Source organism: Tinamus guttatus, unplaced genomic scaffold (assembly GCF_059628265.1).
Source record: "Tinamus guttatus ecotype Peru unplaced genomic scaffold, ASM5962826v1 Tinamus_guttatus_pri_ptg000079l, whole genome shotgun sequence".
Classification (NCBI taxonomy): domain Eukaryota; kingdom Metazoa; phylum Chordata; class Aves; order Tinamiformes; family Tinamidae; genus Tinamus; species Tinamus guttatus.
The window spans coordinates 3510682-3527552 of NW_028288613.1; the positions used below are offsets into that span (position 1 = coordinate 3510682).

A 16871-nucleotide genomic window follows, 5' to 3' on the forward strand; every position below is an offset into this window, starting at 1 on the left:
ATGGCTAGAGGTGAATAAATTATGCCCATTACATAATTGAATTCATTTCCCTTTGGGTTTCATAAGGCTATGCTTTCCGAGTTCTGTTTCTTGATGTTGGTAGGAATAAAAACTAATAGAAGTTAAACTTTAGGCTTTTGATTAAAAAAAAAAAAAAGTGAGGTAGGTGAGACACAAATGCCACCAGCAGCTCTTATCAAAATAATGGGATATTGTGAAATCTTCTGTTCAGTGACTTTGAGCATCACATCTTTTCCAGTGGGTCAAGGCTTTCAGAAGGTGCTTTCATTGCATAAGAAAGTCTCTGATGGACTCAAATCTTCATATTGTGGTGGGAAAACAAATATTAGAGCATTCCATTATCTTTTGCCTTTCATCTGTTTTTCAGATTGGTTCTCTGTGTATGTGAGGGCTTTCAAGGAACTTTCAGACAGCTGGTGCAGATGGTACTGTGGGTTGCAGAGGTCTTGAAGAAACTGCAGGAAAATGGGTCTGTACTGGCTGCCTAAAGTGTGAAAAACACATTTTGTGAAGTACTGCAAGACTTGAGACCACACGTTGCAGCTAGACAGTCCATCTTGCCAACATCTGATCTGATACTTAACCACCCGTTTGTAAACATTGTGCATACACACACACCACCTTGGTAGCATTTCCATGGCCCATTATGCTGCTTTCTGCACAAGCAGTAAAACAGAATTTCTATTTTGTCCTTTAATTTACTACAAATAGAAAACAAGGACAAAGACGCTCTACTAGACGGCTTGGAGCAAACCTGCCATTTCTAAAGCAAGCCTGGACCAGCTGCCCTGCAGCTACATCCACTGACTGGAGACCTTGCTCTTTTATCTCATGATGCTGTCTGGAAAACCCAGTAATGTAAAAATATAATGTAAAACTGGTAAAATAATGTAGAAATAAAGTAATGCATACACAGCAGCCATTAAGTAAAGGAGCTATTAAAAACTACAAACCTTGGACTAGGAAAATGTGATATGGTAAAAAAATCAGGACTCGATGATGTAGCCTGGAAAAGATATCACAGAGAAAAGAGTTAGCATTCAACACAGATTTCAAAATGTGGCTATTTATTCAGCATGAGCTGATTAATAAAACTAAATACTACAAAAATTTCTTGCAGTGAGTGTTTTAACACAAATTAAAATGCCACATTTCTGTTTATGCGCATGTGCTAATGCAGGCACTGTGCTTCACCATCAAAATGAACTATTAGGTGAATTATAGGAAACACAAGCGGTGGAAAACCAAGGCCTGGAAGAGATGTTGTGTTCTATCCATTGGATGCTCGGAAGTGAGTAGAGAAACCACCTAATCTCTCCATGTCTTAGTTTTCAAGTGTTTTTAATGTAAAATGAGGTAACATAAGTGTACCTGAGAACACAAATGCAAAACAGACTCTCTGAGGATAGGGTAGTTTTGCAAGTGTCCCTATGAGCTGTTCTTACTAAATATTTTAATTAAATATTCACATAACTACTTTTCGGAAATACTTTTTAATTTGAAGACCCTTAAGCTAATTGTATTTCAGAGCTTACGTTTTGCTTTTTGTGACATTCTTCATATTCTCTCGTACCTTTTTTTGCTTATTTTTATTTTGTTTTAGAAGAGCTAGATCCATGGCCTGAGTTGGCAGCTTCTCTCATGGACAGAGGCAGAGTCCAGCTGCCAAGTTACTGTGGCTGCTCTGCAGAGAGGAGCCTGTTCCATGCCAGAAAACCCAAGGCCCATCCACCAAAACGGAAGTCTTGCCCAACACATTATAAATTCTTTTAAATACTTGGAGACTATGATGGTATTAATATATCAAAAAAATCATAAAGCCATCAGTAATTATATTAGAGAGAACACACTGTAAAATACTCAGAATGAAATAATGCAGATATGTATCTGTCTTACCTCATTATTCCTTGTATTCTGACTTGTTGTATTATTTTGTTTTCGTTGCTGCACATTGTTATCCCTGAAATAAAATTGATCACGAAAATCACCGTTTGGCTTAATTACGTTCAGGGAAACAATGTTTATGAAGGGACTTAAAGATGTGGGCTCTAATCCCACTGCTTCCTGGCCTTGACAAATAATTTCACTATTCTATTCCCTTGTGCCCGTGCAACACAATTAATGAAAAACAATTAGAAAAGTGCAATATATTTAAGAAAAAAAAAATACACTTGAGATTTCGCGGCTGAAGCATCGGATTAGCCATATGACCTACATTACTAGCAGCAAGGCAGGCTTGTAGTAGGTACAATATTCTTTATATATAAAATGTGTGAAACTAATTCAGGGCATATTTCGCTTTGGAGTTAATTTGGAGCAGGCTCTCAAATGCCGAAATACCCATTTGTAATAAAGCAATACCTGCGCTGTCGTCTTCTTTTCCTGCAAAACCTTCTTTTTATTGCATCCCGCTTAACAACGGCTATCACAATAACACTCAGTATTGGCAACACCAGGAAAAAAAACACAAGCAGGCCATCTCGAAGGGATGTATCTAGAAAAAAAAATTGAAATTGTGTGAAATGATCTTCTCATTAAAACACGTTGCTGCTAAAGAAACGCTTTTCTGTTGTAAAAACCTCTGATCTGCAAATTACTACATATGAAAATTAGTAGCTCCACAGACATTTAGAAAATGCTTTTGATCAGGAAGAGCAGGATTTGGCCTGATGTAACCACACGTTCCTCTTCCTTCCTTGTCCACGCCATGTTGTGTGATGCACAATCTTCCTTTTTTCACATATTTTGTGAAGAACTCTAAATCATTTTGTAAATGCTTACCCACACTCTATTTGCATGACCTTTCTCTACTTAAGCGATCAACAGATTAAAAACCAGTGCATTTGCCTTTCCCCAAATACAAATTTGATAAAATTTGATAAAAATTTGAGTTGTCTTCTACCTCACAAAGTTACAGATGAACTTTGTTTGCAAACAAAGAGAGGGAAAAGGCTTCATGGTCTTTCAGTCTAAAGCCCAGCAAAAACTTACTCCATTTTCTCTTAGTAGAATCTCTAAAATTTAAAAGATTTTAGATAAGTGAAGCACTGCTTGCACCTCATTATTCCCTCAGAAGATCTCAGTGAGATCCTTTTGATATATAAGGGCCACTGTTTTATTCTCCAGCTATAGTGTTCCTACCTGACATCTATTTTTGTCATAATGCTTACTTAAAATACGTAGCAGTAATTTTAAACATTGATGTGTTGTTTTTATGTCAGACAAAATAGGTCGGGTCTGAAATTCCCTCCTGAACTGACTTCCTTGAGGTGTACAGACCTACACGTCCGATACCTGTGTATTCTGCAAGTCAGCCCATGACCAAGTGTCCCACGTAGTAGAAAAAGTCTCTTTTAAAACAAAACAGAACAAAACAAACAAAACACCCTGTTAAAACCTGTATAGCAGATTATTTTGTCGCTGGAGGATCCTACCTATGTGGGCTGGGCCGCTGTCGACGCTGCCGCCGTAGCCCGGCTGGTTGCACGACGGGGGCGCCCACCCGTAGCTGCAGTGGCAGTTCCCGTTGTTGTTACACACCTGCGGTCAGCACAACATGGAACAGCCAAACAACAGGCGGACAAATTTTTTTTTTTTTTTTTTTTTCTGAAAATGGCCACTTCCCCCCTCCAAGGTATACTTGGATTTCCACATTAAGAACTGCTTGTAAAAACAAATATTTCACAGAGAAGGGAACACTGCTGGGAATATGCTCTTCCCCTCCATAGCATCCCAAAACACTGAGTTAGCTACTGATGCCCCATGTCCATTGCATTTAATCCTTTTTTTTTTAATTATTATTATTTACTTGTGATAAAGTACAGTTGTATTTACCTTCAACAGAGCACAGCTCGAATAATAGCTGCTCAGTTTCACAAACTCTGGATCTAATTTTGATTTTTGAAAGATATAAATCAAAGTCCTTTTCAAAAGAGTATTTTCCTTTTACAATTGGACAACTCAGAAATATAAAAAAGATTCCTTTGAAAAATAAAGAAGAAAATGTCTTTCAATGTTAGTGCTACAAAGTTTACAGTATGTAAACAACACAAAGATAAAAAGAACAGTGGACTTTTAGTAAAGATCAGGAAAAAAGGCAAAGCAATCTCTCTGCTGTTTGGTTTTATGTAGGGATTTTGCACCTATCTCTGTCTTACACAAACAGGGCATGAAAACTCCATCTACTCACCCCGTTATCATTACACTTCTGCTTTACATCACAGCTGTAGCCCAGGAAACTCGCATTAACACATTCAAAATTGACACAAGCCTGGAAGAAGTGTTCAGGATGCATTACGCACAATGCCTTAATGCAAGAAAATGTATCATGCAACTTAACATTTAGAAAGTTAGGGAGAACCTCCCAGTTGTTGCAACGTGTTCCGTAGCACTGCCATGGCTTTTCTTACCTTCTCCTCTCCACAGGCTGTTCCCTCGTGAACTTGGGCAGGATCAGGGACATCTGATCCGAAGTCGAAGTCAGAAGACCAGCATAAAACCCCGGACGCGTTGTTGACAACACTCCAAGCAGGAAGGTTGTGAAGACTCACAGAAGTGCACTGGATCTTGCCACACAGACTGTGTCTGTAATGGACGAGTGAACTCAGAGAAAGGTGACACAAAGAAACACTACCCGTGCAAACACACTGCTCAGTAGAACTTCTCAGCTTGCATTTCAAGCAAATGCTCTGCTCTTAAATCTCATGCTCTTAAGAGCTTGCAACAGGATGAATTCTCCACGTTAAAGGTTTTAGACTTAGCTTTGATTTGCTGGTGACTTACTCAACAGGACATTTCTTGTATGCTCCACCTGTCATTCCACAGTTTCCAAACCTATCTCCTTTAATATTGGCTTTTTCAAAGCACACATCAGGCGCTTTTCGAGCCCCTGTATGAATAACAGAAAATGTTAGTGAGCCATCACAATGTCACAGAAATATAAGAAAGATGAGAATCTGGAATGTCTATTAGGAGTTTTTAAATATAAAATTAAAAAAAATACCTTTTCCATATATGGATTCACACTGTGAATCAAAGCTTTGGCACACTCCGTAGTAGCAGTACTCCTTCCTGTTGTTACACGGGTAACCATTCATGATATAAACATCGTCTGGGCAGTAGGCATAGCTCCCATTGCAGTACTCGGGGAGGTCACAGAAATCCCTTTTGGACCTACATTCTGTTCCTGCCACTTTAAACTAGAAACAGAGATTTATTTTGCACAGCAGAAATTCTAACCTAAAATCTGCAAGAAATGTGACAACTGAGAAGCACTGAGGATTTTAAGGAAGACAAGAGAGTTCTTCAGACCCAATGAATGTCCAAAACTTCCCTCAATTTCATGTGGTGATGATGTATGTATAAAACAATACAAATTTAAAAAGCAGCCAACTGTTCTGGGCTATGGAGCAGCTTGGGCTTGCACAGCGGAGATCCCTGCTATTGAGACACCTCTGAGCAATGACACAGAGGTGACATTTGATTTCTAAGTCATTGGCCAAGGGTCATTAGACCCAAATGCTCTGATTACATGATCTCTGTTGCGGAGTTTAAGTTTGATAATGTGAAAACATGTCAAGAGATACTACAATAAATAAGTTAATAAACATAAGTAATTACACATAATGTTTTAAACGTAAACACATTTTAACACATAGTTTTATGCTAAAAAATAAAAATTACTAGTAATTATTATCAATAATTATTATCAATTTATCTTAATACAACACAGCCTACCTTGCAATTTTCACAGCAAAGCCCTTGAGCACACTGGGATCCAGAGGTGAGTTTGCAGGTTTCAGCGTCGCAGCAGGGGTTTGTACATTCCTAAAGCACAGCCACACACAGCGGGATACAGTGTTTTTAGTTCACTATACAGCTGGGAATTTGGGAAGCACATCAGCAAAGTAGTGCATGGACAAATCTAAAATATTAAATACACCCTCTCTCTCTCTCTCATATTCTGAGGCTGATCCTCTTCTGTTCTAACGGACCTCAGCACACAGTTTGGCCGTGCTTGTGCACAAGTCCTCAGAAAAACTTATATATTGATGACATAGGGATATAGGAGAAAATTACATTCTAAATGGACACCAGAAAAAGCAGAAACTCTTGTTTCCAAGAAACACTTCCCATCACTCCTCCCATCTTTTTCCTGTGCATTTACAGTTGCATGTAGAAAAGTGTTGGCATCTTTTCATGAGTTAGAAGACTTATACAATGGAACCCGGGTTTACTGACAGCCTTTTGATTTGCTTGTGGTCTGAGAAACTTCTGTTTCCTAAAGAACGAGTCAAATATCCCATTCTTGGAGAGACAGACATTGAGACAATGTGAATTTCATTGACAAAGGTTGCTTTTTGGAGGCTAAGTTAGAAAGTTACACTTAGAAATCCAGTAAATGCTAGATAATATATTTCCTTCCATATAACAGATCTATTGCAACGCAAATATTGCAATATATGCAGATATTGCAAAAAGCAATGCAAACAAACAAACAAAAAAAAGACAAAAAAAAAAAGTGTTTCCACACTTTTTGCACTGAAATACACTGCTTACTCAGGCACTGGTTCAACGTTCTGTGACATTCAGTAGCCCTTAGCTAAGTTCGTGTCAAAATCAAGATATGATTTTAGATTGTTTCTAAAATTTATCGTCATGCTGTTTGCAACAATGCAAACTTACAAGGAAAATTTCCCATATATAAATAGAAACAAGGTGTGCCAAAAGGCCGGGACAAGAACAAGTATCCAGCAGAACTTCACTGTACCTGTGGTTTGCCACAGTCGCATTCCTCATTGCTGTCTAGCACGTTATTACCACAGACAGGTTCTTTGTAAATATTACTTGTTTTGGGAGGATTTCTGAGGCAGTTTCCTCCTCCATTTAGAATAAGATTCTCAAAGTCATCTGCACTACAGGTGCTGAAATTCCTGGACCCCCTAAAAAACATGTTATTTTTATATAAATACTTTTCTTACAAAGCGCAGTGCAACTCAAACCATTTAGTATCATCCAATCTATTACAAATACTATGTTATTTAATGTCAGAGATCACAAGATAGATTGTTTTTACTTTTGCTTGTATTAGAGTATGGCAAACCTTGAACTTAAACGATACCATATATAACAAATGCAGAGATACTTTCAGAAGCAAGCGAGACCGCTGGAATATCTATTCTGATGGCCTGTTTGAAACAGGCTTCAAAAATTCGTCATTTTTATTAAGTCCCAAAATATGTGATGAAATATATTTTCCAGGAAAACGTATCACTCCAATTCGGAATCCCTAAGACCTCAGGAATGCATCTTTCCACAACAGTTGGGTCCAGGGTTCAGTTACCCTGCTTTATCAATACCAGTGTGAACAGATACAAGAATCTGGCCTTTTTCGCTTAAAGAAAAGCCAAAGGACAAAGGAACTGAAGGAAACACAGGCTGAGAGTTTGTTCTTGCCTTTTTTTTTTTTTTTTTTGGGTTGCTCTTTGTTTTAGATGATGGTTAAGGGCAAATGTTTGCACAAATCCAGTGAGTATATGCAGAGCATTCTCAGCAGGGTAAAAATCAGCAATTCACTAACAATTAAGAAAACAATCCAAAATCTAAGTGAACTTTTCCAAATGCTACAAATAAAAGAATTAACAGATCAGAAAACAGGTAACGTTTCAAAGATGTTAAAATGACGTCAAGTCCTAAGTCAGTGCGTATATCTTTATGATTAAACTTCTCAAACAAACTCTCCATTCATAAAAGGTCTTTAATGTTCACGGGAATTTTACAGATCATAAGACCTAGCCACCACATACAAGTAAAAATGATTAAAATAAGATAAAATGAAATCTTACTTATCTGTGCTGTACATAATGTAGGATGCAGGACATCTTTTATCATCATGTTTCATTCCAAGATTATGGCCCAATTCATGTGCAACTACTGTAGCATGACGTAACACATTGTTATGATTAAACTAATAAAGAGAATCAGTGTTAAAAATATTTATGAAACTAAAAGAATCACTATGTTTCTACCTAGTGATTTATTCAAGCCTCAAGTCTTGAGGAAGCTATGAAGGCAGAATCTAGTATTGCAAAGAAAGAAGCAGAAAGACCAAACAATTTGATATTTTACTTTTAGGGCTAGTCTTTCTGTTCTTTCTGCCCCTCTTTCTGTTCTTCCAGTCAGGATTGTATCCTGAATACCATAAGTAATCAGTAATGTCATTGATTTCAGCAGCATCTTCAAAGACAAACGTATTATTAAACATCAAGGACAGAATCTGGCTCTGAGAATGTTCTTGATACTATGGCATCCACATGATAAAGACAAGTACCGCAGAAAATAGTGGTTCTGCCCTCAAGGCAGGGGAGAAAAAGTAGCTGCTGGCTGATTTTGCCAAATCTAGAATTTTTCCCCATTCTCAGCCCTGTTGTGGAGAAGTCTGGGCACTTGAGAGTATAGCACATTTCGTGTGCTATGCATGTTCATCCTCTATCCACAAAGAGAGTCAAAAAATATATGTTGCGTTGTGGCAGCATTCCCACCCAGGAAATACTGTGCTTATGAACCTTAAAGTTATGAACATGGGCTTCTCCAATAGAATCTTGAGCTAAATGAATTAAGATCAGGCCATCAAAGAACGATTTCAGGACTAAATTAGTCAAGCAAACTGGAATCTGAAGAACAGAGAAACTGGGACATACATTTATTTTTTATGTAAGTATAATAATAAATACAAATCTTTACATACGAAACCCAATGAAAGAAACTGTACCATCCCAAGTCACTCAAAGTTCTGGGTGACTTGTCCAAAGATGTCAACAAAATGTACATTATTTATGGGCACGTTCTGAAGGTATCTTTCACTAGCAATGTCAGCAGTGGCAACAGCAGTAGCTACAACTTTGAGTTGTGTGAATGCATAGAAGAAAATGTTCAACTGTAAGACCTCTCTGTATAGCAGCACTATATATATATATATATATATATAAAATATACATATATACATATAAAATATATAATAGTTGAGCTATTCGTGTGTAGCTGCTCACATAACTCACAAAGTTATTTACTTACAGTGCTTATTGACCCTCCCAGGACTTGTGAACAGACGGTACCTACAAAAGCCATTCCAACGGCTCCAGCATAAGAACTTCTCCCTCTACAACAAAAGCAGTTTGAAGGCGTTATTGAAATAGGATTTGAAAGTTCGTAATTTCTGCTGAGAAACACAGATAATTGCAAGACAAAATGTGGTCTTCCTGAAGTCAGTATTTTTTTCCCCTCTATCAGGGTGTCACTGTTACTAATCATGAACAGCTGCATAACACTGCTTGAAAGCCACCGTCACATAAATCTGCTGCTTCAGTGAGTTGACTGAGAATAAGGAATTCATTCGAGAAATAGTTTATTAATGTTTTTTTTTTTTTCCTGGTTTAAAGAATTCGGAAGTTGAATGAACTTTGCTCCAGTTATATTTTCATACATATACAAAACCAAAACCATATACATAAACAATAGTGATAGAGTGAAATGTTTTTGCACTGAACCAAAACTTACATTATGAGATGGCTAACGTCGTTTCTTGATCGTTTAAGAAGATCTTTTTGTCTCCATGAAACAAATCTACTCAGTACATCTCCAGCTGAACCATCCATTACAGATACGTGGTTTGTATCTGACCATATCTCTAAGCCAACCAAAACAATCTGGATGTTTAAAGCACTATACATCTGGAAATACACAATCATAATTACTGTCCATCCGTGTGGTTCAGCTGAATTCTGCAAGATTACCTCAATATGTCCTAGAACGTTAGTGTGAACAACGGAAACATAAGTTTATTTTAATAATACTTAGTTTTACACAAGGCAAGAATATGTGACTGAAGGCCATCTACTTCTAAATGTACTTAAATACAACTTTCAGATATGAGAGGTTGAAATAACCATGTTCATTCATTCCCTTAGCCAATTGACTTGAGGAGAAACTGGGAAGAGATTATTAGAGATCATATGGAATTCTTCACAGTTCTGATATGTTGCTTAATAAAAATAATAAATAACCTCAAAAAAGAGAAAGAGGCTTCTTGGAAATATAACATGTACTGGAGATTTCAGGTTCCTGGAGCAGCCAGTCTCTGGGATCATAAAGAACTGGTTTAAAATCATCTTGCAGAGGTGCAGGCAAAGAATGAGATGCAAGCCTTGTGTATAGATTCATCACATTCTTTAACAATATTAAACATTGATAAGTAACTATCAAATAGAGTTTCAGAACATAATTGTATAATTTACTATATTGGTTATACTTTTGTAAACTATGATAAAGCAGAAACTACTGAATGACCGAACTCACCTACCCCATCAACATAATTTATCAGCTCAACTACTTCCTTTTGCACTTCAGCAGAGTCAGATTTCTTCAGCAAAAACTGTAAAATACCACATTAAAATGTCAGTGAAAAGTTTTAATAATTTAATAAAATGCATTGAGCAGTGGATGAAACGATTACCCTGTTGTTATCCACAACCACAAATAATTCCACATAGCTTTTCTGTGGCAGGACAGCACGCTTCTCCTGTAATTAGAAAGTATGGTAAATTAGCAATGACTAATAAGTTTCACTTTTTAAACTTATTTTTCTCATTATTCCTATTTCTTCTATCTGTAATGCATCAGTCCATTTTTAATGTGGCCTCCAAGATCAATTTGCTTTGGATTTCCCCATAAATATCAATATGTAGCTGGGTGCTGGGACAGCGTCAGGAAAGGGCTTGGATCACAGTCCTTGAGAGAGAAGCAGAACTGTATTTACCCTCGAAAGCTTTTCCCTGCTAGAGGTGCTGTTTGATAGAACGGGGTATTTCACAGAATGCTTCACAGATGTCTCTGCATGATGAAGACTGTCGTTCAGCACGCCACAGCGCAAAGGGTTTTGTTGCACATCTTCTAACTGGTAAAAAAGGTGTTCAAATGTGCTGGACGTGTTGAGTGGCTCCATTCCGTACCACTGGCCACCAATGTAGAGAATGCCTCTAGGAATCACAAAAGAACGAAATATATCACAATTATGACTGAGTGAATGGAAGACGAATATTTAAGAACTATGACTCTTCATGCTACTAAGTTAAAATAAATTATTATCTTAAAATAAATTACCTTAGTATGGGGGCTAAATTCTAATGCACAACAGAAGCTCAAAAGACAAAATAGAACTTTTTAAAAATAATCATACACAGGTGTGTGCTCCTCAAGTCATTTAGTAGAGAAGTCTAATCATTATTGAATTAAAAAGACTGAATTGTGGATACAGGGCTGAAGCAAAGGGACTATTTTGGTCCTTATCTCTAGTCTCACTTCAAGCTCCATATAGCATAAGTAATCTAGCTTTTCTAAAAAAGATACCTTTAAAGATGGGAAGAGAGGCTAAAATCACCAAGGTGTTTATGAGGGCAACAGCAGTATTGCAGTAGTAAGTGCAGCCAAGTAAAATGATTTTGCATTTGTCCATGACTATGAAACACCTGCTTCATTTGCTGTGAGAGAATCTTTCTGAAGCTATTACCTTGTGTTCCAGCATCTTAAACTATACTTAGAAAAGGAATTCTCTAGTTACTACTTTGTGAAACAAAATCCTCAAAAACAGGTGTTTGAGGGAACTGAAGGATTTCAGCCCGCATAAATTTGCAGAACACCTGAAATGGCATTTCTGATCTGCTTAGTGTGGTCAAATGTTAACTGAAATACCAGTGCGCCGACTGATTGCCATGAAATGCCTCTATTTACTGACTAGCATCTCACTTTAATACTATACGGGAAGGATATTTAGGTGAATTTTCACATTTGACTCTTCCTATTTGTCCAAAAAGATCAAACTAAACAAGTGGAAGCGCATGCTTGCAATATGGGCACAGCTCACTGTGTTTGCCGTGGCTTTTTGTCAACTCACAGGGAAGACTCCACAGGAGAAGCTGGGAGAACATCGCCACCCTTTATAATTTAATTTGGCTCTTTTATTTATCTCAGATTATTGTAACTGTATTGCATTTGAAACACTCCCATTGCTCTGGAAGCTAAATTCTAAATGCAGCCCATCAACAACATCTGTACAAGACAGAACAGTGTTTTTTTTTCCTGCTGCTTGATGAATAGCGACAAAAACTGACTTTTAATGTTTTTACTGTGGTATTGCACAATTAATTATCTTAAAGAAAGTGAAAATACCTAAGGCCATCACATGTGCTAAACGCAAGCATTGAATCAGCAACTCCTTCAACAGTGCCATGATAGTAACAGTGTGCCTGAAACGCAAGAAAACCTTAAATTAATTACACCAAAAAGAGCTTTTTCATTCTTGAAGCACCGAGCTAAGTTTTGCTTATGTTTCACATGCTTATGTTGAAATTAAAAGTAAAAGCATGCTTAAGGCTTCCTTGATTCAGAGCCTCAAAACTAATGAGCTCTGATGTTGCCACTGCACTTTAACTGCACACTATGTAATGGCAACATAACTGGGTCGCTCAACTCCAACATTGGCAAAGATTTCTCAGTCTCCTTTCATATCTTGGAAACAGTAATGTTGTATCATCACATACAGTTTCCAGATAAACACGCTCTCTCATAAGACACAGAACATTATGTTTTTGAACAACCATAACTGTTAAACATAAATGTGACAAATGTAAGAACTCAGGAAAATCTATTTTCCAGGAAATTTATTTTTCTTCTCTAGATACTTCATGTGCATCAGTTATACTTTCCCTTCTGCTGCCAAAAAATGTACTCAGTTTTCACTGTCCTATCACGCAGATATGAAGACATTCAGAGTGAATGGTTGCATAATTGCTTTTGCTTTCAAAATGCATTGATATACATATACACCTTTTTGTAGTCCTCATTTCTAACGAATTATTGATTGACCTTCACTGTATAAATTCTGGCTTCCCAGGGTTGAGGAAACTCTTACACAAACAAGCAACTTTATTAGGTAGAATACCTTGATTTTTGATTGTATGGTCTCCAGTTTCCCATTTTTCCCATATGTGTATACTCTAAAGTCTTCACTAACAAGCTTTCTGGAAACAAAAATAAGCCCAGTCTTTTACCAGAGTATAAAGCAAGACATAAATCAAGAATCATAAGTACTACCTTCTGTTAGTAGCACTCTCATGCTAAATTATTGTCAAATTCCATATGCATAAAACAAAGTAGCTTAAAAGAGATACACTATTTGGAAAATAGGCTATTTTAAAATATTTTAACCCAGGTATCTATACAGGAGGATTTGACCAGGCTATGTTATATCAGGATCTGAACTCAGGAACGAGGAACAGCAAAAATAAACAAGTTTCTTCAAGTTACAACCTGTCTAAAACTCCCCACCCCAGGTCAATAATGAGCTCAAGTTAAACTGAACTCTAAGTTTCCCCAATGATTTTCCAAAATCTGTTTTTTTTTGGAAAATCTGATTTTACTATCACCACTATGTTGTGGAGATAGTAAAAAATTAAGATAAAATGCTGCAAAAATAAAAAAAAACTTTCTATTTGCATAATACAACCATTAGTCATCACTTTTTTCATTACTACAAACTGAAAGTTAAAAGGTTTCTCCCAATCATTTTTCAGCATAAAAATATTTGTCTATATCAAACTAAATCCCAAGCTGGAATGATTCATTGGGTTCAATGTATCACATACTTATTTTTCTTTAGTTTTAAGTGGTATGTTCCATTTCTGGTTTTAACTGAATACGAAAGTTTGTCATCTGAATGCTCCTGCAAATAGAACAAAAATTTCACTTAATACTCATTCACATTTTCTACCTGGGTGTATGAGTTCTATGTTTTCTTTGGCAATGGAGATGTATATGTTTTAAGTATATACTTGTTTCAAAAAAACCCCAAAAAACAACAAAAAAAACAACTACACACACTGCTAAACCTTATACTTTTTGTATTTTAGAGTTTCAGTTGCACACTCTGCATTCTTTTCAATTGATATTTTAAATTCTATTTAAGCTCTAAAATTCCCTGTGAAGAGTAAAAAAAAAAGATAAACAAACTCCACAAGAAAATAATTGTGTCTAACATTAGAAATTTATAGAGGGAATACATACAGGATGCAGATTCAACAGGAAAAATGCAAGAAATAAGGCATTTGAAAGAACCAAAAAGATATATTAGGAAAGCTAAATCTAGATGACCATGCCATGGTTTTAGAGACTTGGGAGTAGATGAAATGAAGGGAGAGGAAGTAATTACAGTGTGGATAAAGGGAGTCTGATTCACATCCCAGGCAGGGCATAGGGGAAATACGCTGCCAAGTTGCCACATAATGTTCTGTGACACTCCTTGTGCAAAGCAGCAGATGAATGACTCACAAATTCTTTTTTTTTTTGATAAGCAGTATGTACAAAGGTGACTATCTCATTATTGGTTATTTCAGTAATTGAGCTCTGAATTTGAGGCACAAAGGTAAATTAGCAGAACTAAAGGTTTTATCTGTACTATTGTATGGCCACTTGTACAACCCAAGTATCAGCCCTGTAGGTGTTAGAAAGTGAAATCCTGTGTTTACCATGTGCAACGTGTAAGGAACAGACAGGGAGGGCTCTTAGTTCAAGCTTGAACGCAGCATCTAGTTTGACTTGGTGGAAATGGCAAAATGCTTCATGTTCCTTCCCCTGGGTGTCTTACAGGCTGTCTGCAGGACTAGCAGTTTGAAAGGCACTAACTGAGAGTACAGCGAGTTTTTGTGCACCTTGTGTGTGTGTGTAATGTAGGGCAACATTGTGAAAACCAGAAGAAAAATGTATGTAGAGCAACAAACCTCGTGAAAATGCGGGTGATGGTTCTCTCTGCCTGTCAGGCTTTGAGGAACAATGACTTCTAACGTAGAAAGGCTGGATGTCTGCTCAGAAGCAGCACCTAAAAATAAAGTTGGGAATTTCCAAAGAATCAAAAAGGATAATACATCAGATTGGTATCTGCAAACTGGTGATCTCAGAAAGATAATTTGGATCAAACCATAGATCAAAAAGGAGTGATTTCACCAGTAGGAGACCCGACTGCCCATACTCGTTTGATCTGTTCTCTCTTGGATTATGCTGGTGAAGTCACAGAAATTGATGTTTTCATTGACGACCAAAGTACTCCCCAGTGTTTAAAGTATTTCTCAGTGTTTAAACTAAGTATATGTGGTCTCATTCTCTGCAGAAATACTGTATGCAACACCACTCCAAAATAACTGCTGCAAAGTGATAAAAACTGCAAATTTGAGCAAGATTTTTTTTTTAAACTGGGTATCCAAAAGTAGCAGAAAATTATGTCTTCATTTTAGCTACCTACCTTTTAAACTGACACAATAACTCAAAGACATAATTTAGGAATGGTCAACCTGATTTAAAAAGGGGCAACTTCTCATTCATTGATTAACACTGTTACTTCTGGATGATACTCTGTGAGCACAGAAATAAAAATTACCAGATTGCCTAAACACAATCATCATTCTGAGATTTTATAACCTGGATTATTAATTTTGTAATTTGTCCACACTCTTTTCTTTTTTAAATGGTTTGAAAATCACCAGGACACAGCACTGCTTGCAAAAGGGTTTAAGGGCCAGTGACATCGATTTTAACAACCAAAGTGGTGGTTTCTTGCTTCTTAAATTGTGCTTTTGATACAGAACCAAAAAGACTGCCTTTCTTTTCGAATGCAAAGCCCATTTCTGTAACAGAAATTGCGGATAAGCCACAGGATACCTTACGAACCGTCCACTAGGATTCCCCAGTATTGTCTGTAAGGACAATCTCTATCTACTAGATAATAGCAGGATTTTTAAAAGCAAACATGGTACATATTTACTACATGTTTAACATTAAAGATTGGCATTACAATGAAAATGTTTACGCTGCACTAGCAAACAGGCCTCCAAACAATATTAGCTCATAATAGCTACTTATGTCTTGGTTTTTTATCCTCCTATCATTTGAAGTTGTCAACTAAATCAAAGAAAGCACTTTTGTTTCCAAAAAGAGGGCAAATATTGCTTTAGCAGGGGAAAAACAGCCCCAGCAATTGGGGAAGCTGCCTGTAGCGCTGGCTCTAAACATGCCACTTTCCAGCAAAAAGTTGAGGTCTTGCATCTGATCTCAATGTAGCTGCTGGAGGCAAATAAATAGGAATGAACTAACAGGGACGTAAGTCAAAACACAGCACAGAGAGGTAATTTCTCTCACATTACAGAAGACCCAAACACTTTCCTCCAGGCTTCTCGGTAGCGTAACCCTTTTTCTATATAACAAAACTAAAAACTTACCTTCTATCCTAAAAGGTTTTCCAGGTAGAGCCTGCCCAAAAGCGAAGAAAAACAGGCTGCATTTTAACATGCCTGGATTTCCTGGAACGAATGGGGTATCGGAGCGAACGGGGAACGCGCAGCTCCGAGTTCCCTGCGCTGGATAACCAGCAGAGCCGGCTCGGGAAGCGAACAGGGAGAACCCTGCGAGACCTCACCCCTGCCCAGGAAAGGGAAGTGAAATTCCACCCTTGAGCTCGGGGAAAGAAGACCAGCAAAAACCCCCAAACTGGTTAGACGGCTTAGTGCGATAAATAAATAAAAGAAGAAAAAAGCCCTCTCTTCCCCCCCCCCCAAAAGCAGCACGTTCATAAATCAGGACAGGGACAAACTGGTTTAATCTAAAGACTGGCACTGTTTGTTAGTGCAGCATGGTTATGTGTGGTCAGAAACATAAAACAATGCCGCCAATAAATACTGTCGTATTTATTAATACTGATCACCTCCAGCTCAATAAAAATGACTATCAAAAAAAAACCCTCTGTAATTCCA

General features: G+C 37.3%; 1 protein-coding gene across 1 annotated transcript; it reads right to left on the reverse strand.

The window, feature by feature from the left end:
* Positions 1–426: 426 nt before the first annotated feature.
* On the reverse strand, positions 427–16410 carry LOC104577936 (disintegrin and metalloproteinase domain-containing protein 9). The gene is made up of 22 exons (XM_088520047.1): positions 16341–16410; positions 14850–14947; positions 13719–13795; positions 13016–13094; positions 12244–12320; positions 10835–11054; positions 10532–10597; positions 10379–10450; positions 9577–9749; positions 9094–9178; positions 7866–7987; positions 6791–6962; positions 5758–5847; positions 5024–5219; positions 4804–4909; positions 4431–4605; positions 4211–4291; positions 3456–3561; positions 2383–2515; positions 1918–1981; positions 975–1027; positions 427–505 (listed from the first exon to the last, which is right to left on the reverse strand). Exons 1-22 carry the CDS (start codon positions 16408–16410, stop codon positions 427–429), a joined length of 2394 nt encoding a protein of 797 aa, XP_088376173.1.
* Between the last annotated feature and the right edge of the window lie 461 nt (positions 16411–16871).

Coding starts and splice junctions, on each gene's coding strand:
- LOC104577936 (XM_088520047.1), bottom strand. CDS start 16,410: ATGTTAAAATGCAGCCTGTTTTTCTTCGCTTTTGGGCAGGCTCTACCT. Junction 11,055..12,243: donor AGCACATGTGATGGCCTTAG/GTATTTTCACTT, acceptor TGTGATTCCTAG/AGGCATTCTCTACATTGGTG. Junction 2,516..3,455: donor CAGCGGCCCAGCCCACATAG/GTAGGATCCTCC, acceptor TTTTTTTTCTAG/ATACATCCCTTCGAGATGGC.